At 45.4% G+C, this 21457-nt stretch overlaps 1 protein-coding gene across 2 annotated transcripts; it reads right to left on the bottom strand.

Annotated features, from left to right (window-relative positions):
• Positions 1-1861: 1861 nt before the first annotated feature.
• Positions 1862-21411, bottom strand: LOC143829544 (keratin, type II cytoskeletal 8-like). Of its 2 annotated transcripts, none has more exons than XM_077320650.1 (9): positions 20758-21411; positions 18043-18251; positions 16417-16477; positions 14850-14945; positions 14479-14643; positions 8451-8576; positions 7597-7817; positions 6350-6399; positions 1862-2069 (listed from the first exon to the last, which is right to left on the bottom strand). In XM_077320650.1, exons 1-9 carry the CDS (start codon positions 21043-21045, stop codon positions 1927-1929), a joined length of 1359 nt encoding a protein of 452 aa, XP_077176765.1. In that variant the 5' UTR covers positions 21046-21411; the 3' UTR covers positions 1862-1926. The 2 variants fall into 2 exon arrangements, with proteins under 2 accessions (XP_077176765.1, XP_077176766.1); XM_077320651.1 differs by having other exon boundaries at positions 1862-2098; positions 20758-21410.
• Positions 21412-21457: the final 46 nt, after the last annotated feature.

The raw sequence follows: 21457 nt of genomic DNA, 5'->3' as shown, positions 1-21457 counted from the left end.
TGGTTTTAAAAGTTCCTGTAGTAATTTTTGTAATTCTGTTAAAATTTCATATACTCTCAAATACACATTTTGACTTGGTGAGAGGGCCATAGAAGGAAGCTACTGATTCTCCACTTATTCTCTTAATGGCCACCTTGAAATATGGCAGCTCAAATGAACAATGCAGGGTGGTCATAGTCCTAAGGGAAACCTCCCAACAAATAGTTCCACTAAACACTAACAGCCATTTCTGACCTAGTTTTGCACACATCCTCACTTCATGTGATTTTTTACAGATTGTGCTGCAGGACAATCTAAGGGGAAGGTCTCTGTGAATACTTCTGCAAGCACACCTCGTACAACTGGATGAATAGATCTAGGGGCAGAATTTCCTCAGAGCCACCTTGATTGGTAGAAAACTAAATGAGGCAAAAACAGGCTTTCTAGAGGAAATCAAAAAGGGAAGTGTATGTGTACAGAATTGTTTAGGCTGTTGTGTGAAGTCGTGTCCAACCGATCGCGACCCCATGGACAATGATCCTCCAAGCTTTTCTGTCCTCTACCATTCCCTGGAGTCCATTTAAGTTCGCACCGACTGCTTCAGTGACTCCACCTCATTCTCTGTCGTCCCCTTCTTCTTTTGCCCTCAGTCACTCCCAGCATTAAGCTCTTCTCCAGGGAGTCCTTCCTTCTCACGAGGTGGCCAAAGTAGGCTAGTGAATGACAATTATTACATTGAACAGGCTCTGTCAAATGAGAAAGCATGATCACATAGATGATGTGAGTCACTGGCTACAGGAGAAGCATGTTCTGGAAGATGCAGGACAGCATATGGAAAGCATTTTTTTTTACTGAGCAGGAACTGCAATGAAAACAATGTTTTCTGTAATGCTTAAACCAAAAGGCAGCATTCCTATGTGCTCTCAGAAAGCTGGTTTCATATATCTTTGAACAGGAGAGAACAAGAAAATCTGGGTCCTTTAGAGAACCAATTAGTAAGGATAACAAGGCTGTCTAATCCAACCAGAGCCCAAAGACCACACCCATCTCTCCCATCCTAGATGATTTAAAGAAGTAAACAAGGGGAAGGAAAAACTGCCCGGGTTACCATACCTAATTTTATTTAAAAAAAAAAAACTTGGGCCCAGTTGTATAAGACGTATGGGTTTCTAAATTTTAGTCCTTATCAGATGGTGGGAAGCACATCTCAATCCTACGCTCAACCCTTTAAAAATAGTTGAGTTTTACAGATTTAGAAATTAGGGATTCTAAATTGTAGCCTTGCTTAAGTTCCTTCTGTTCGCTTTTCTTACCCTATTTACCAACGCTGGGCTATATGCTAGAAAGAACATTTAATAGTTGGGCTAGTTCCTTCTTAGTATGACACTGGACTGGAAGAGGGAGCAATGAGCAATGCTAGTCACCAGATGTCTGAACAAGACAGGAATTCATCCTTGTCCAGTATCCAAGAACATTTTTAACCAGTCTGTAAAATGTCCAAGGGCAAATAGTATATAATAGAGATTCTCAGTCTCCATCTCCTACCTTCTTTGCCCTCCCTACAAGTTTAGGAATTTGTGTGTTTGGAGAATTCTGTTTATACACATTATCTAGGAGGTCAGAACCTCTGGTGTCATTGTAAATTAAGAATAATCCTATGACGCAAATCCTGAAAGGAAAACAGCGTCTAGAAGAACAGGGTCAAAGCAAATGGAATTTCTATGGCACCTTAAGCAAGAAGCTGGGATGGATTACACTATACATTTCCTGACATGCTACCATGAATATTACATAAATGCTTCTCCCACACCCACTTACCAGTAATAGCTTCTAGGCTTGAGACAGGAGACCACTGCTTGGGCAATAAAGAAGAGATCATGAATGAGAGGCTTTAAAACAATTGTTTATTTTGACCATTCAAGTCAACTGCCCCTTTGGTGGGTTCTGCTACTGCTCTGAGAAGTGACTGGCCTCTGACAGAATCTTCCCATTCTTGGTCTCAATGGTTTTGATCAGCAAGGGCCTCTTCAATGAACTGTTGTTGGCATTCCCAGTGACCTTGCTGTAGGCAGGTTGTGTCAGGAACCCAGCTGCATAAGCAATGGATGGGTTTAGAAATCTGGGTTAAAAGATCAGAGAAGGGTGGCTTTAAGGAAGAGACTCTTGATTGATTCCCCCAAGTGATTTGAGAAAGACCACAGGATTGGAAGCTAGGATTCCACATAAGCAAGAAGATAGAAGGCCTGACAGTTGCGCCACACAATTTACATAAATTTGCTTAGGGAGAGAAAGGCAGCCCACATACTGAAACTCAACATTTTCTGATGGATAGGAAGATGAAACAAGGATACTAGTGGGAAGAACGCTCTGTGCTCAAATAGTCTCACATGTGCATTTCTCTTCTTTCATCCTTTTTGGACTGGGCTAGGAAGTGAACATCAGTACAATGAGAGAGAAGCAGAGATAGCGAGGTGAAGGAGAAGGAATGCCCCAGCATTTATTGTTCTGGTCTAAATGACTGTAAATAGTGCTGTTGAAGGAGATGGAATGGATTGATATGAATTCCCATCATTCAGCATCAGTACTGAGATACCTTTTCATTTCCTTTTGCAGTCACAGAGAATCATGCTGAACTCACCATGTGAATGACTTCAATATAATTCTGCCTATGCTGGAAATAAGCCCTAGAGAGTAGTTTCCTGCATAAATGAAGGCAAGGCAAAGAGCACTAGCAAGAAGAGCCCTGACCTTCGCCTATAGATCTTTCTCCTGAAATGACAGACTTATGATGATGATGATTTATTATATTTTTATCCCGCCATACCCACGAAGGCTCGTGGCGGCTAACAATAAGCATAACCCCCCCATAAAACCCATAAAACAAATTAAAACAGTCGAAAATCAACCAATCAACCTTAAAACCCTCCAGCACTCAGCGGCAAAGCGACCCAATTCTAACCACTCATAAACCTCAGGGTGGACAGAGGGGCTGATCTTCTTTAATCTGCCCCTGGTAGCCCAATAGGGCTCAATGGCGGGGGGGGGGGGTCCAGATCTTCTTCAGTGGCATGCAGATGTATGTGCCTACACCTGGACGCATGCACAGGAGCAAGGCTAAAGCCAAATGGTCATAGTTCAGCCTTACAGATTTTGAATAACACATCTACATGAGGGATGGGTGCAAATTGGCTCACAAATTAAACTTCATGACAAATTTTTGCTGGTTTGTGAACTGATGTTTGTGGCAGACAGCACAAATGTTTCAGCTCTTTAAAGCAGTTTGTGGAGGTTTACAGCAGTTCATGAATGGATAAATTTCCAGGCAGACTGTCTCTGGTGAAACAATATGTTTCTCAAATTTCAAAGCAACCGGGGGGGGGGGAGCATTATTCAGCCTCCCACTCTTGACAGTTTCAAACTAGTCTTGTCAGTTCCAAGAGGATGGCTCCCATCCTCTTGCCAAAGCAATTACAGAAACAGCAGGGTGGGACCCAGTGAAAAATACAATATAGTAATTAAACCAAAGAACACTGGGACACCTATATGGTAATATAAGACCGCTGAATCTAGCATAACAAGTAGATAGACAAGGAGTCTTCAATCTTCAGATATAATTTCTTTAATGGGCAGTGTTCTTTAATGATTCCCTATGCATTTCACCAAATAGCACTTTCTCAAGGGATTCCAAAATTGAAAATCAGTACAATAAGAAATTCAATTATTGTAGAATATTTCTGCAGCCCCTTGATTTTCAATTTTGGAATCCCTTGAGAAAGTGCTATTTAGCGAAACTCATTGGGAATCTTTAAACCGCCCGTGGCGCCACGGGCGCCACGGACTAAATAATTCGTTAAGGCCTGCCGAGGCGGGATGTGTCTGTGATGAGGAAGGGTCCGGATTGGACCCTTCCTCACGACAGACAATTGGAGGGACCAATCGGCAGGCGCGAAGCGCCTGCCGATTGGTCCCTCCGAGTCCCAGCTCCAGGAACTGCGAGCCGCGCGCAGCGCGGCTCGCAGTTCCTCCCGGCCACCGACCCAGTTCCTCCCGGCCACCGACCCAGTTCCTCCCGGCCACCGACCCAGGGAGCCTGCCTGGCGGGCTGACGCGGCGAGAAGCGCGAAGCGCCTCTCGCCGCGTCAGCCCGCCGCCAATAACACAACCTCGCCAGCCAACCACCCAACCCTCCCCAGACCCCTTCCCAACCCGCCGCCGCTTCCCGAAACAACAAAACCCACCCAGCCACACACTCCAACACCCACCCGCCGCCACCCAACCCCCCAAACCCTCCCCAGACCCCTGCGCTACCTCCCGCCGCTTCCCAACAAAAAACAACCCACCCCGCCTCCCACCCGCAGCCCGCTCACCCGCCCACCCTCCGCAAACCCCTTCCCGACACGCCACAACGCCCCAAAAGCCATCTGCCGCCTCTACCCCAGCCCCTGTCCCCACACTTCTTAACCCCACACCAACTCACCCTTCCCCGGCCGCTCCCTGCTCCGCACTCACCTTCTGCCGGGCCTCCTGCTCCCTCTCCCTTTCTTCCCTTTGTGCTGCTCGCCACGCCGCCAGCCAGCGGGGCTTGCCCGCTGGCCAGCAGCCCACGTGAATGAACCAGGCATGCGCGGACTCACGCGCATGCCTGGTTGCTTGCCCCGACGCGCCGCCCCCGCCCCTAGCTCCAGCACGCATGCCCAGACTCCCGAGCATGCGTGCTTCCCTTCCCCATCGCCTGCACCACCGGACCTCCAAACCGCGCCGCTTACCAGCCTGTCCCCACCAGCTGCTCTGCGAGCTCCCAGGTACGGAGCCCTGGCACTATGCCTGCTCTCTGCCCATTTTTATAAATGGGCTTTTTTTTCTAGTCATTACATAATACTGCTCATTAAAGAAATGGTATTTGAAGATTGAAGATTGTCTATCTACTTGTTATGCTAGATTCAGCAATCTTGAAATATAAGTGTTCCAGTGTCCTTTGGTTTAATTACTATTCCCAACTTTGCCAGCATTTCTTTGTGTTCCCTTCCCATTTTTTACACAAGGCTTGCAAAATCCCCCTTGTTTGGATTTGTTGTGACCTTGTACTTTGAGATGTTCTTTTAAGTCACAGTGGCACTGGGTTCTGTTTGACATTGTGTACACTAAACTGGTTGTGCTGGACTTGTAACCTCCCCTTGCAGCCCAGCTTGGTGTAGTGGTTAGGAGTGTGGACTTCTAATCTGGTGAGCCATGTTGATTTCCTTGCTCCCCCACATGCAACCAGCTGGGTAATCTTGGGCTCACCACAACACTGATAAAACTATTCTGACCAAGCAGTAATATCAGGGCTCTCTCAGCCTCACCCACCTCACAGGGTATCTGCTGTGGGGAGAGGAAAGGGAAGGCGACCATAAGCTTCTTTGAGACTCCTTTGGGTAGAGAAAAGTGGCCTATAAGAACCAACTGTTCTTTTTCTTCTTCTTCTTGTTTCAATCATGATTCTGTATATCACATCAGTCCTGATGAGTTGTCATTGCCACAAAGGCACTGGGTTCTGCTGTTATAATTTAGTTATAATTGTGCTAATTGTTAAAATACTTTTTCTTCTCATTCAAATTTTGTTTTGTTTTTAAAGAAAAGTATTTGCATGCATTAGACTTGTTGGCACCTCTTGATAGTTTTTCCTGTATTTTTACAGTTAAATACTGAAATTAGTTATTATAAAATACTGAAGTTAAATACCACTATCACACATTCAGCAAATATTTTAAAACAGCTTTCCCCAACCCCCGATTCGGGGACTGGTATCAGTCCGTAGATCAATCGGTACCAGGCCATGGGTCCTCCTCATCTTCCTCCCCGGCAGCTGCCCTGCCACTGGCTCACCTTTGGTGCTCTCCGGTGGCTGCCACAGCTGGGGCTCCCCCTTGCATGGCACTGTGCAGCTGCTGCTGGCAGCGCCCCCCAGTGGGCAGCGGGAAGTCAGGGGCACCGGCAAAAAAGCAAGCAGGGTCTCAGGCAGTGGCGACATCCCTCGGCAAAAGACTACCCCCTCCCGGGCCTCAGTAAAATTGACAAGCGTTGACCGGTCCCCGGTGATAAAAAGGTTGGGGGCCACTGTTTTAAAATACAGATACACTAGACATCAGAATTAGTTAAAGGAAATTCTGGATTTTCCACTCCAGAGATCATGCTCAGCCGCAAAGTTAAGGAGACCCAGGAAACTGAGAAAGGATTCAAAGAAAAATTGTGTGGGAAGAGAGATGCAGCAACAGTCTCAGGAATCTCCATAGGAGGAAGGACAGCAGATGAGGATGGTTTGATGGGACTTGTGGAAGTACCCATGTTTCCATTTTGCTTAGGGCCAGAGCATGCAGTGTACTCAACTCACCTAGCTTGTCAATAGCGCTGAGCTGATGACTTGGGGTCTGGCTAACCATCCTAAGAGATTTAAAAAACCAGGTTACAGATATCAGACAGGGAAAGGGGAATACAGTCTGTACGGTTTGTTTGTTTTTGTCGTCATTGTGAACACCTACCCAGTTCCCCTTAGCATTGGCCCAAATTTTAATGCTCTGCCCCCTCTAAAGCCTCTTCTCCCCCCCCCCCCACTGTTCTGGTGATTCCTCACCACTGTATGATGGCCAAATTCCAAAGACTTTCTCTTAAGATTTTTGATATGAGCTAATATTTAAAAAGTAATTATCCCTGCCCCCACAGTCATGGTAACACCTGTGTGTTACTCAAAGCTCTTAAAGGGTCAGCTGAATTTGTTGTTGAGTCATCACACTCTCCCAGTACTAGCAAACAAGTTCTTGAACTTTTAACAGCAGCAGATACCATACTGTAATCTGAAAAGTGATTTTGCTAAGTCCCCCATTAAAGATCCAATGTCCTTGTGAACTTTTCCCACTGCAATTGCCTATGACATATTCTTAAATGCTGAACAAATATCAATCCAGTTCCTTGGTCCATTTATGTCCATATCATAATTATCTGTTCTAGTCTTACTTGTTCATCCTCAAGAGTGATCACTATGCAATCTAGGGTTGCCAGCCAGCAGCTGGAAACCAGTAGGAGTTGGGCACCAGGGACAGGGCATTGATGTTATGTCACTTCTGGAGATTCCTAGAGGGCCATGGCACCACTTCCAGGTTTTCCCTGAAAGTGGTGCCATGAACCTCTAGGAATCTCCAGAAATGCTATAATGTTACCATAGAGTCCCTAGTAAATCACAGAGGCAAGATGTCATGATGGGCCACAGAAGCCGAGGACGGGAAATCTCTCAGGTAACCCTACTGCAATCCTATGAAGAATAACTTCAATTTAAGCCTACTGAAATAAATGGGTTTGAGCTGGAGTCACACTGCATATAGGATTGCACTGATATTATAGGTAGATCACACAGCTGCTGTTCTATTCAAGTTTCTCCATTTTTCCAAGATCAAATTTGCATAGGGTTGCAAAACTGTGCCGGTGGGAGCTTTAAGGACAAGGACATAGGAGGGCACAATGTCCTGTGTGCCACTATTAACCATTTCCAGTGATTCCTAGAGCTACGTAAAAGGGCAGCTAATTTTCAAACATGTGACACCCAAGAGCAAGGAATTCAGCCAAAGTTTGGATTTGCTTTCTTACCGGTTCTCTTCTCCTTCCAGTAATTTTCTGTAGGTGGCAATTTCAATATCAAGGGCCAGCTTGATGTTCATCAGCTCTTGGTATTCTCTCACTTTACAGGCCATGTCTTGCTTGGCACGCCTCAGTGCCTCCTCTAGGTCTTGAATGGTGCCCTTGGCACTCTGCAGAGCTTGCTCCCCTTGTTCTTCAGCCACTGTCACAGCATTCTCCAGACTAGCTCGCTGCGCAAGAGGAGAGAGTTGCTGTGAGCTGGGATCTTTATCTCCACTGAACTGGTGGGAAGCCATATGCAAAACCCACAGTAGATTATAGAAGGCAACTGGGCACACATGCAGGCCTCAAGTATGATCTTGATGACAGGGTTAAATCTCTTGCTAAAGCACAACAGGGGGAGTCTGCCTGCTAATGCTGGGACACAATTACTTTAGCTCTTCCAGTTCAGAAAACAGCCCAAACCACTTTCAAGAGAAGTCAGTGCTCTGGTAAAAGATTTATGTTAAAAGCTGAAAGTTTACTACCTGCCCAATGATGCACTTTTTTCCCCCTTTTCCTTTTTTTTTTTTTTTTTGCAGTGGATGTTAACAATAGACAATTTTAAAGTTACAATCTTATTGACATTTGTCTACCAAAGATAAATTACCCCTTTATTTGTTTCTTGCAACAACTACACTTCCTTATTCAGAGGACATCTGCAGCCAGGCTAGTCAGAGCCTGAACAGAACTTCCTTAAACTGTGGCCAAAGGCCCATTGGAAGAATACATTCAATATACAGAATAGATTTTAAGGGTCAAATAACCCCTTAAGTTGTGCACTCCTCAAAATTTTGCCTCTTTTGCATCCAGACACAGCTCACCTGGTTCTTCAAGGCTTCAATTTCCCCATTAATGCGTTGAGCATAGCGAGTTAGTTCAGCAATGTCCCCCTTGACACCTTTCAGTTCATCATGGTGCTTCTGAGACTGACGAGCCATGTCATCAATCTGGGAGGTGAGGAGAAGATTCAGGAGAGCTCAATCAACAGTAACACTAAGTCAGCATCCATAAAGATGTCAGACGCAGACATCATCTGAAGGGTTACCAGACCATTTCCATTGTCAGGCCGACAAAGATAAGAATCACCAACTGGAGCCAAATGGGCCAAACCTAATCAACAAAGCAGTTTGTAATATGTGGCAGAAATATAGTACATATAGTTTCATTGGTAAGTTTGGGAAACCAAAGAAGATAGACACTAGAGTACTGCATGTTTTGGAAGATTTATATCACTTGTCTCCAACAAGTAGCTTGTGATTTACGGTTAGCTTTTTGGCTGCTGCAGAGCAGCTTATCTATCCCCTAAAAAAAAAAAAAAAACAGGAGAAGATTGTGAAAAAAACGTGTTCTAGCCTAAAAAAACAAACTTTATCTTATAGGATTTTTCTCTGTACTGTTTAGCTGATAATTTCATTTCTGGCACTCTTTGTAGTCTGTATTTTGTTTCTAGGACAGAACAAAACTTGTTAACGTGATGTGGGGGGTGGAGGTAAGGGGAAAGAATTTGGGATATGTTTCATTACTCAAAAGCAGCTTGCATTAGAAGAAGAAGAAGAGTTGGTTCTTATATGCTGCTTTTTCCCTACCCGAAGGAGGCTCAAAGTGGCTTACAGTCGCCTTCCCATTCCTCTCCCCACAACAGACACCCTGTGGGGTGGGTGAGGCTGAGAGAGCCCTGATATCACTGCTCGGTCAGAACAGTTTTATCAGTGCCGTGGCGAGCCCAAGGTCACCCAGCTGGTTGCATGTGTGGGAGTGCAGAATCGAATCTGGCATGCCAGATTAGAAGTCCGCACTCCTAATCACTACACCAAGCTGGCTCTCTTTTTAAAGAAAAGTTGTCAACCCCTGGTTTATATCCAGATACCTATGCTTCAACTATGCCCTAGCACATTGTTCCCCAACGCCCAGGTCGCTTTGGCAGCTGATTGCTCCTGGCACAGCGAACGCCATGCTGCGGTGAGGAGGCGCGGGCACCAGAGTGCCGGTGGGTGCAAACGTGCAGACGTGAAAGCTCCATGCCTGTGTGTTTGCCTCCCTCTCTCTCCCCCCCCCCAGTCCCTAGCCCGAAAAAGGTTGGGGACCACTGCCCTAGCATATGGGGGCCTTCATGGCGAAGTTATTACTGATAGATGGTGCCTGACTACTGATGAAGCGATCAGGTTATGCAGCAGAATACCCTTTGAGTTCTCAGAATAATGGAAGATGGATTCCTTCCTTCCTCCCCTTCAAATAGCCTTGCAGTGATGAAGAAATGCAGGACCCCTTGTTTAACACATGGGGTAGCCCTAGTCTCAGGGGAAACATTATTTCCTGGGAAATGAGGCAATAAACCACCTCTGAGAGGAGGTCAACTTCCTTTTCAAAGACAAAGAGGCAGGAGGAAAAAATATTTGCCACCTGCCAGGAAAGGGCAAGGTAGGTGGCTTAGATATCTGAGTTGGGTCATAAGAATTTTGTGATGTTCATCTTAATTGGTTTGGTGAAAGAGTGTAGAGCAATAAACCTGAACCTAACCAGCTTCGAAGGGTTAAAAGGCCCGAGCACCCTGTCAGTCAGTAGCATGTAAGTCATGGCCTGGGGAACACAGGAAGCAAATGGCATAAAGTCTGTTTGACCACTTTCTAAAAACACTTGGCAGGCACTAGGAATGGTGACTGAGAATGTCATGGTGTCCACAGGCAACATTTTTGGGACTCCTGGGCTAGAGGAACTGCTGTGAAAGACACTGGTAGGCTTTGGGTTCCTTCATTAATTTCTTTGGAATAAAGTTCCTATATGTTTAGTAAAGAGAGCATCATCATCCTGGAAGATCTTACTGCATCTATTCCATGGAAGGGAATGACAAGGTGACACCACTGCTCCACGTGTGGCAAAGCATCCAGGCAGGGAAGACCACAGGTGGTTGCCTCCTTCCTGTCCCTTCTTCCAGCACTCCAAAAGCCAGGCTGAGTGAGCAAGGCCATGTGGGGGTTGCCTCTTTCCCACCACCCCCGCTTCTCTGAAAGGCCAGATTGCTCCAGGAAGACAATATGGGGTGGTTTGCCTCCTTCCCACCCATCCCCATCTCCCACAGGTCAGGCCAAGCATCTCCCACCTACCCCACATCTCCCAAAGGACAGGCTGGACAGGTAAGGCTGTGGGGAGGCTGCCTCCTTCCCATCTCCCCACATCTCCCAAGGACCAGGCTGGGTGGGGAAGGCTGCTTCTCTGAGGAGACAGAGGACTGGGGAAAACAAAGAATGCTCCAATGTCAAGATGCAGGGCCATGGGATGGTGTTATGAGCCCAGATCCTGTTAGGGAAGACTCCTTGGAGGAAAAGCCTTGCCAGGACCTCCCAGCTTCACATGAGATTCAGCTGGATGAGTGCTTAGCCAAGCCATATGTTCAAGAGGCAGAAAGTTTTGGCTAGCAGGAGGGAATGCAGCTGCAGACAAACAAGGGCTTAGATTACAAAGTTGTTGCAGGAGCTCCTAATTCTTCTGCCTAGCCTTCAGCTGCAGCTCCCTGCCTTATCAGCCCACCTGGCTCACCTGAGCTGATTCAGCAATGTAAGCTATGTGCTGGAAGAGAGCTCCAGTCTAAAAGGCACCAAACCATGTTAGCAAGACAGTTGCTGACTGCAGAGTCATCACAGATTGAGAACTGAGTGTCTGCTGACAGCCTATATTTGTTTGAGGCTGGGAAGCCTGGGTTTCTTATGCCAATAAAGGGATCTGAATCTGAACACAGCCTGTGACCTGCTCCTTTTGCTGATGCCCTTGGACTGCCTGAAGGAACTCTTAATTCACTGGATGGAGTTAACATTCATTGGATTCTGTCTGTCCCTTGGCATTCTGTTTTTGGAATACTGATTCTGTCTACCTGCCTTGGAGCTGACCTGTGCTTACTTCCAACAGAGAGCTGAAACCTCAGATCAACACAAGAGGCAAAGGAAGCAGTTGGTTTCCTTCCCTTGCCTGGAGGAGATAGAGAAGAGACTGAGAGTGGAGCAACTTACCAGCAGCAGGGCCTTTCAGATAGCCCAGCACCTCTTCCACCCAGAAAGCAGCAGGAAAAGGAAGGAGAGGACAGATAAGCCCCACGATTGGCCTTCATTGGCAGATTTGAACTGATTGTCCCTCATTGACACAATGAACTGATTGACAGAATTTGAACTGATTGGTCCTAACTGGCAGAGTGGTATCTCCCTACTGGCAGCACATCACCAGGACTAATCAGGTAGGGAGCTAGTTGGCTGCATGTAACGTACTTTATAATGTTTAGGGATAGGGCAGAGGGAAGCGATGCCAGCTTGTGCCAAGGCACTATGCTTTGATATGTTATACTACATCATAGTAGACTACAAGGTATAGAATGATTTAGGCCATGACTTGGACCATTTCCGCATGAGGAATTTGCCCCTGCCCAGCCTCTCATGGTTCACAGGTTTTAATGCTGCTTCCTCATTATGTCAGCAGCAGCCCAAAGCTCTCCGATGCTTGGTGTGAGTTTTTGTCCCCTTTGCCCTGCAATGAGGGAAACTGGTAGAATCCACTTCCCCTTTCTTGTTGCAGTACACAACAAGGCACAAACAGGGGCAAGCCCTGTCTGAAAGAAGAAATGCGTGACAGTCTTGCTATCATTTTACCCGCCCTCACACCCATCCTCCCTTCTCTATTTCTTGGATAGCTAATTTTAAAAAATGGTACTGTCTGTGTTGCTATGGAACCACAAAGCAACGTGCCCGTGTATCAGTGTAAATAAAATGTTCTGTCATGTTCTCTTTAGTGTGCACAGTAATACTGGGAGCAGGCAGCAATCCTATCTAAAACACATTCATGTTTTTGTTATCTGGCGGTACGGCATGAACGGGGAAAGTCGGGTGGGGGCGTGTGATGAAGCAGACCTCTCTCTATTAGCATGGCATCCAAGTTCTGTGTTTTTAATCTTTATTGTGAACACACAATCATTGGGATCCAATTACCGTGGACAGCCTATCAAAAATCTATCCAAACATAAATGAAGACCATTATACGAAGAATCCCAAAAAGAAATCTTGAAAAAATGTTATACTGTTGTGGCATGATACCGTAACAACATGGAAGTGTATTTTAAAAAATAATAATTTCAGGATGGGGGAGGGGGGGTTGAATCCCCAAAGCCACCACTGTGAGGGGAGTTCGGGCTTGCATTGATTGACAACCCAAGGAGCAGGGAGGGGAAACCTGTGGATTGTCTGCCCTTCCGACTTCTCCACCACCTCATCAGGAAGGGAAAAGCCGCAATGAGATGACAGGATAACAGGATAACGCTGGAGAGATCTCCCATCAAGAAGTGGCCAGGCGTGCAGTTTACAATCGTGCAAAGATGGCACACATTGTCTGCCTCTATGTGGAAACGGTCTTGGATTCTTATGCTGAGGGAGGGTATGCTATCCAACAGCACATACTAAATGTATTCGATAGAAAAGTTAGCTTTTCTAATTTCTCTGTTGCTAAGCTATAGATACCAAACTGCATAGTGATATCCTTTTAAAAATACTTTTGAATAAACCTTTATATATATTTGTGAAGTTCTGCTTCATTTGTGTGCTTTTAACCTCGAGGACCCACAAGGTTGAGGGCTGCTCAGGTAAAAAGGAGTGGTGACCCAGAGGGACCCAGGCTTAGGTCTCTGACACTATACTACTTAATTAGTCCTTTGGTTTCCTTTCTTAATTCCGTAATTCTCTATGTTGTTTCAATATAGTTTTCCAATTGCTTTTACTTTAGCAAATTGAGATTGTATTTTGGCAAACAAAGGTCTTTTACTTTTAAAGAGCTTTGACTGTGGTCAAAGTTCTTACCCAGAGCACCAGACTGGGCTACAGACTGTTAGCTGGCCAATAAGAGGTGTGTGTGAAGTTAGTAGCTGCTTACGTCTATACACACACAAAGCTCCTCAAGCAACAGATAGAAAGAAGGGCACAGCTTGGGTGGTCATGACAACCAGAGAAAGGAGACTGAGAAGGGAGAGCTGGAAAAAGCCATCCCTAATGCATGCAGATTCCCCTCTGCCTCCTGGGCTAAGGTAACAGGAAGAAAGTGTGTGTGTGTGTGTGTGTATAAATATTTAACAGGCCCTCCCTGCACTCAGAGATTGAAGCAGTTTTGTCAGAAAAGACCTCTAATATTCCCCTACCTCTGCTACCAGGGCTACCTTGCTATTCCTGTAAATATTCCACTGAGGCCAAAATAGATGTGATCTGACTTCTATTTAATATAAAAGCAACTTTATGTGTTTATGTGTGCATATGACTTTGATTGGAGCAGTGACCTTGGGAGAGGGGAGGAGAGAGGGCAATTAACCATTTCTACCACTGTTATTTTCTAGCCCAGTCCCTGCTCTGGATCTGTTATTAATACAGCAGTGGAGGAAAAAAGGGTACCAATGCTTTTTCCTTTCTAGATTAAATCAATACTAAACTCTTCCTAGGAGCTAAAATGGCACAACTAAGGCTACCATACTTTGGTCACTTTATGAGACAACAATGGAAAAGGCAATAAGGCTAGGAAAAGTTGAAGGCAGCAGGGAGAGAGGAAGAGCCAACATGAGAAGGATTGACTCAATAAAAGGAGCCACAGCCCTCCATTCACAAGATCTGAGCCAGGCAATTAAATGCTACGTCACTTTGGAGGTCATTAATGTCACCATAAGTCGGAAGTGACTTGATGGCACTTAATACATATATACACATTATTTCTCCGTGGCAAAATAATAACTCTGCGTGAGACTGTTTATATGTCCTCTGAGTTTGCCCGCACTTGGCCACATATCCAATGTGACAATACAATTAGAAAGGTAGGTGAGGTAAATGTGTCACTTACCTTGTTTTTGTACCACTGTTCAGCCTCATCCCGGCTTTTGGAAGCCATGACCTGGTATTGTGCCTTCACCTCATCAATGACCTGCTTCATCTCCAGCTCCCGGTTGTTGTCCATCTCTACAGTTACCTTAGTGTTTTGTACTTGAGACTGTAATTCCCGGATTTCCTGAAAGGAATAACTAGTTTATATTTGAACCTGCGATTAAGGCCTAGTTCTAACAGCAAAGTTAGAGAGAGCTTAGCCTACTCTTACCTCTTAAGTTACTTAGAGATCTTAGTGAGGGACAAAAATCCCTCTCTATTCTTCCTTCCTCACTGACTTCCATCTCAATAGCAAACCTGTCAAGTGTACTTCCCCAATTTGGCACTCACCTCATCAAACAGCTGCTTCAGGTACTTGATTTCATTGGAGATGCTCTCAAGCTTGGACTCAATATCCACTTTCTGCAAGTAGATATCATCCAGGTCCTGATAAATAAAGAGAGAAGTAGTCAACAAACCTCATGCTGTGGCCAGAACCAGATTTCTGTCAGTGACTGTCAAATATTTATTATTTATATATCATATGGCGTGTGTGCAATGTAGCCAGGCGATCCTAAGATTGTCTGGCTGCTAGGCAAGAGATGTTTGTCGTTGCTGCCCCCATGTCACAACCTTGGCATTCCTTGGAGGTTGCCCTTCCAAGTGCTAGCCAGGACCAACCCTACTTCTGAAATCTCACAGGATTAGGCTTGCCTGGGACTGAGCTGGGTCTGAACTGCTGAGATTTCCAGTTCATTGATTTGATGCATCTAGTTTCCAAACCCCAAGTGACAGGCATATATGGCCTGTGATTATTCTCCGATAACTTGTGCTGCAGACTTGGAGGTATTGTGGGGTCACTGTAGTCAATACAATCAACACAAAGGGAAAACATGCAAACTGTGTAACACAGCTTTTTTTTTTGGGGGGGGGAAGTGTTCATTGTTTTGTTTGTGTGCTTCCTTAACAGTGCTATTCTATGCACAGTTATTCAGTGGGCATAGACTGGAGTACCTCTGCATAGGATTACACTGAAAGAATCCCAAACTAAAATGCCATAGACCAGGGGTGGCCAAAGTATAGCTCTCCAGATGTCCATGGCCTACAATTACCATGAACTGGGTCATGATCATTGTAGTCCATGGACATCTGGAGAGCCACACTTTGGCAACCTCTGGCATAGATCTCGATTATTATTATTATTATTATTATTATTATTATTATATTTATACCCCGCATCCCCCCGAAGGCTCGAGGCGGCTTACATAACCCCGTCCCCTAAAACCATAAAATGACAATAAAAACCAATGATTTACAGTAATTGTAACAGCGGTGGCGTAATCTACTCATTTGCTCTCCGCATCCTCATCTACGGCGGGGGGGTGACACTCTCTACCGCCAGTTTGTGATGCCACAAATGAGCAACATAATGGACTTGTAATAATGTTCTTCAATCCTGCATAAGCATGTTCCTCTGTATTCCCTTCTGGGGAGTGGGGACAGAGAAAGCACAACTACTGTAAATGCCACTCACCTAAACTAAGCTAACCCTGACCTTAACCCAGACTGTGTGCATTATGGACCTTTTTTTTCCAGGGGAGAGGTCACACAAAATCTTGAGACAGGAATGTTAGGCAGCCTGCAGCAGATCTCCCCTTTGTTCCAAAGAGGAGCAGGAAGTAAAGCAGGGACTTCTGTCTGACCATCAGATGTGAACAGGCACAGAAGAGGGAGGAAGTAAGTATGAGCATCTGAGGATGGTGAAGGAAGAGAGGACTGGGAAGCAGTCACTACCTTGACAACAGCTACCGTAATCTTTGAACAAAGAGGCTTGTGGATTTTGCAGCAGTGAGTAGGGACTCTGCCACGCCGAGTCCTTTAGGCATCAGCTACTGCTTAGTCCACTTTGGGAACCCACCTTCTTGGTCACCACAAATTCATTTTCTAGTTGGTTCCGCCGGTTGATCTCATCTTCATACCTGTAGGTCAGAGCAGAGATGCTGACTATGATGTGCAGGAGGGGAAATCGCACAAATATTCACATGAGCAAATTAGGTAATTAAGTCTAAAGCCAGTGTGCTATTTTACCAGATTTCTCTTTCCAGCCTTCATAGTTTGTCCTTTAAGCATTTACCTGTCACTTCCCCCAACATCTCTCAGCTTGTAATCTCTCCACAGCCACGTAATGCAGGTCAGAGCTGTCTATTCCTGACAGAGCTACTTTCCTGTCTTCTAAATATTAGAAGGGTTCCAATAAGGTAGGACTAAGAATTTCCTCATCTTGATGTCAGCCATCAATACGGCAAAATAGGCAAAAATAGGGCAGAATAGAAAGCAGCTACAACTCGTGCAGCCAGACCTTGGTTGATTTGATACCCAAGCACCTCACCATTTTTAATGCAATCCTTTGAACACATCACCTCTTTGAATGAGGTAAAACTGCTGAAGCACAGCATAGTGGCTTGGGTGCTGTAGAGCAGGGGTAGTCAACCTGTGGTCCTCCAGATATTCTTAGACTACAATTCCCATGGAATTCCCATGGAATTGTAGTCCATGGACATCTGGAGGACCACATGGTTGACTATCCTTGCTGTAGAGTCTTGTGAATATCTTCACTGCCAGAATGGCCTCTTCTTCCCTTAGCAATAAGGACGGGCATTTAGATGCACACAGTCTGCCTCAAAACCTTGCCTATTAGTTAATATAGTTAACGTGACTAATCTGTCTGCAATAATTTCTGACATTCAGTCATGATAAAAAAAGTGGGTTTAACCATTATTCTGGTATCTAACCATCTGATTTCAGGAAGAAAAAAGGAACTCAGCCTTACAGGGATGCCATTCAACCAGAATGTTTTCTGGACACTCCCAAAAAGATTGTTTCAAATGGATGTCTTTTGTGACTAGTGTACCTTCACAAGGTGGATAAGCCCACCGCAACAGGCAGCTATTTCAAGGGATTAATGAGGCAAATATTTGCTTGTACTTGCTGGCAGGAAATCAGGGCTATGTAGACTCAGGCCCCTTAAATAGATTGCTTGGGGAGGGAGGAGCTGAGGCAGAAGCTAGAGCTCCCCCTCCCAATGGTAAGCACGCAGGCACCAAACCCAACTAGATATGCGACAAAGGATCAGATGGACATCTGTATGAAATAAGACTGGTAGAGCTCCCAGGATCCCATAACATCTTGTTTTCATATAAAAGCTGTCATGCATTTTCCACAAACTAAATCACAGACAACACTACCACTCCAAACTGCCTATAGGGAAGAAAGAAAAGCAATCTCCCAGGTGAAGAAAGAAGAAAATGGAAGGAATCAAGTTGGAGCACACAGGCCAGGAGAGCTTAGTCTCTGTCATTTACTCATGGTCTGGCTCTCATATCTCAAGACATCTGAAATGCCCTCCTTGTAAGATGTATCTTCTCCAGAGACACACATAATGCTTCATTCTGCCAGGGAGGAGATGGCTACTCCCTTTCCTCATGCTCTTGGATGCAGACTGCTCCCAGACACTTGCAGCCCATGCACACACACAGAAGCCCACCTGCTTTTCAGTTCCTCCAGAAAGGCCTGAGTGTGGTCAAGCTCATTTTGCAGCTTTGTCTTGTCCTGATTCAGTGCATCAATTTGCTGCTTTAGGGGCTGGCTGTGGATGGCCATGATGCGCCCCACATTCGATTTGTACTGGTCTCTGCCCTTCAGGAGCTTCAGCTGTGTCTCCAGCACTTTGTTCTGCTGCTCTAGTTTACGCACCTAGGAGGACAGCAGAGAACAAACATGCAAAGAAAACTGGCATGAGGACAGGGAGGACCCATGTTCCAAGAAGCCAAATACCACATTGGATGAAAAGCAAATGACCAAATGCAGAGTTCATAGAGGGATTAACAGTGTTGGAAGAGAAAGCCACATACAGCACTGTGATCTATCTTTAGGCAAGGTGAAATAAAAACGTGATGGATTAATAGTCTGTATAATTTTTACAGAGATGGCTACACTTGGAGTTTCTTCTGTTCAGTCTTAGGGTATGTGCACACAGGAATATAATCCCACACACCTTTAGCTGCAGTAAAGCAAAAACTGAAGCAGTAAGAATGGATTTGCCACATCAGTTGGCCTGACAATCCTGTTCTCAAGAGATTGTTCATAATCGAAGTAGAAAGGGGGGGGGGGGGAAATCAAGGTTACTGATCCACCTTGATCTGGAGTTTTAGTTCTAATGACACAAAGAGGTAGAGATGTGTAAGGACGAAGTTCTACCCCTTTTGGATTCTGCCATCTACACATATGTCAGATATTATTTCTTGTTGCTTCATAGGAAGGCAAGGGGTTTGGGGGTATAATTCATTTTTATTTATAAAACCCATGTTATATCCCCAGTTCATAATAGCTCCATTATTATACACTTGTGGTTTTGAAAACACCTGAGAATGGGTTTATATATTTACCTCCTAACTAACTATGGACTCCAGAGGAAATCCAGAAACACAAGTCCAAATCTATGCTGCTCCTTTCTCACCTCCCAGAAGCGTCTTGCTTGGAAATAGAGGGCTTTGATTAGGACATTGTAAAATTTGGGGATTTCTGTGCATTCCTTTCTACTCTGCAAAGATTTTTGAACTGCGGTTCTTTATCTTCAGAGAAACCAAGGCTTTTTTTCTGCATTTGACATTGCTCTCCACCAGGGGGTCTCTAACCTCCTTAACTGACTATAATACTTATAAACCCATTCAGCTCAGATTTCAACCCACTCTGCTATACGCATTTTAAATGGGGAATTTGGGGGAAGATTTTTTTCATGTAAAAGGCGGGCTAATTTTAAACAGAGAAGACCATAAATGATTAAATCACTCCATTGTTACCTGTATGGCCCTGCAAGAGCCCAGGTTTGCATTTTATGGACACAGAGATGTAAAATTAGTTCCCTCTGCTTGAGCCTTTTGCATGGTGCTGAAATCCACCAGACTGGGCCATGTCCTCACTGACCTGGCAGAGATGAGACTGAGACCTTTTTTTTACTTGCTTGTATCACATTTCATGGAATTCAAACAAGCAGTCCATTTGCCATAGTCAAAGACCCCAAACATCCAGGAGCTAACATGAAATGATATATCACAGAAGCACATGTGCAAATAAATGTGTAGGCTTTGATAATATGGCCATCCTTATTGGGTCCTTCTATGATGGTGTCACTTGAGTAGACTGGCATTATAATTTTAGGAATTATTTCTTGCATTTGTATTTCATTATGTATTGCATTGCTATTGGTGAGTAGTTTCAGTATGGGAGGCTTTCTGTATACCACTATATTTCCTCAAAGCCTGTGAAAGAAAAGAATCATCTATCTATCTACATACAAAGGTAAAGGTATCCCCTGTGCAAGCACCAAGTCATGTCTGACCCTTGGGGTGACACCCTCTAGCGTTTTCATGGCAGACTCAATACAGGGTGGTTTGCCATTCCCTTCCCCAGTCATTACCGTTTTACTCCCCAGCAAGCTGGGTACTCATTTTACCGAACTCAGAAGGATGGAAGGCTGAGTCAACCTTGAGCCGGCTGCTGGGATCAAACTCCCAGCCTCATGGGCAGAGCTTCAGACAGCATGTCTGCTGCTTTACCACTCTGCATCATGAGAGGCCCTATCTACCTATAACACTACAAATCAGCAATGCCATTCTATCTCTTACATTAGTCAGAGCAGAGAGTCTGTATGCAAGAGAATAAGCAGTTCAAAATACACATTTAAAAACCAATGATTAAAAATCAGACAAAAATGGAAATAGCACTCACTAACAGTTTTAAATGTGTAAGTAGTTCAGCAAAAAAGCTTCAAAGGTAGATTCCCGCAAAAATCTGCAGAGTTTAAATTCACATATAGATTTGTTAATATGGGATGCTGACTGCATAGGTACTTGGGATGGCTAACATATCCCCACAGGTAATGTGAAAATTATTCAGATTCGGCTCTTTGCGCCTGCAGTCCAGAGGCTAGCTTTATGTTCTCTACCTCACCAGGCCCTCTGCTAATCAGGATTAACAAATCCAAAATTGCACCTAACACACTTTTGAGATCTGAAAATAAGTTTATTCAGTCATCTTCACAACTGCATCATATGCAGACATCTTACCACAGCAAGTGGACATATCCCCCCCTGCTTGAGAACAGCACCCTGACTGCACAGCCCTAGCCTGCTCAGTCCCTCCAAGGACACACTTAAACGACTGCGGCTGCGCTGCCTAATGCACGGTGGGGGAATTGTACCTTGTCGATGAAGGAAGCAAACTGGTTGTTGAGCCCTTTGATCTGTTCCTTCTCCTCCGTTCGGAGCTGGTGTACTTTAGGGTCGATCTCTAGACTGGGCAGCGAGGAGAGAAGGAAAGAGGGCGAAGTGGAAAGAGGGGAGCCTGGAAAGACCCCGGAGGATACACGGAGAAAACCCGGTTGGAAGCCTCCCGGACTGGCCCGGTACAAAGAGCTTCGATTGGGAAGAGAGCCCTGGGAGCGGCTGCTGAAGCTCAGACTCCCCGGGCGGTGGTAGTTGAGACTCATGGCTCGGTTAGCTCTCGAGCCGCAAAGACCAGAAGGGAGGAAGGAAGGACAGACACAGGGGCGCAGCGCATCACTCCCGCTTAATAACGGGAGAGTTTCTTGCAGCCCCTCCCCTTGCACACCTGCTCGCCTTATTGGCACACGCAGGCCTCTCGCCTTCACCTGAAGGGCGGGCGGGGAGGAAGAGAGACGCAATTATGTCAACTAACATACGTGGATGTAACCCTGGAATATCCTTGTTAGCATGACCAATGGCATGACCGCCACCGACTGCTCGCCCCGCCTGTTATTTGCCTAGCGCGGGGGGCTTTGGGGGCTTCAGCTAAAGGGGCAGAAAGTTGACCCCGCGCCAAGTCCGTTTCTCTGCACAGCTCTCGTCCCGCATGCAAATAAAGGAGGGTCGTGCCACGAG

This window comes from Paroedura picta, chromosome 2, assembly GCF_049243985.1.
Source record: "Paroedura picta isolate Pp20150507F chromosome 2, Ppicta_v3.0, whole genome shotgun sequence".
Classification (NCBI taxonomy): domain Eukaryota; kingdom Metazoa; phylum Chordata; class Lepidosauria; order Squamata; family Gekkonidae; genus Paroedura; species Paroedura picta.
The sequence above is the reverse complement of the archived record's forward strand: the minus strand, read 5'-3'. Positions and strand labels throughout refer to the sequence as shown.

Coding starts and splice junctions, on each gene's coding strand:
- LOC143829544 (XM_077320650.1), bottom strand. CDS start 21,045: ATGAGTCTCAACTACCACCGCCCGGGGAGTCTGAGCTTCAGCAGCCGC. Junction 16,478..18,042: donor CTGGAGGAACTGAAAAGCAG/GTGGGCTTCTGT, acceptor TCTGACCTACAG/GTATGAAGATGAGATCAACC. Junction 14,644..14,849: donor TGAAGCAGCTGTTTGATGAG/GTGAGTGCCAAA, acceptor TATTCCTTTCAG/GAAATCCGGGAATTACAGTC.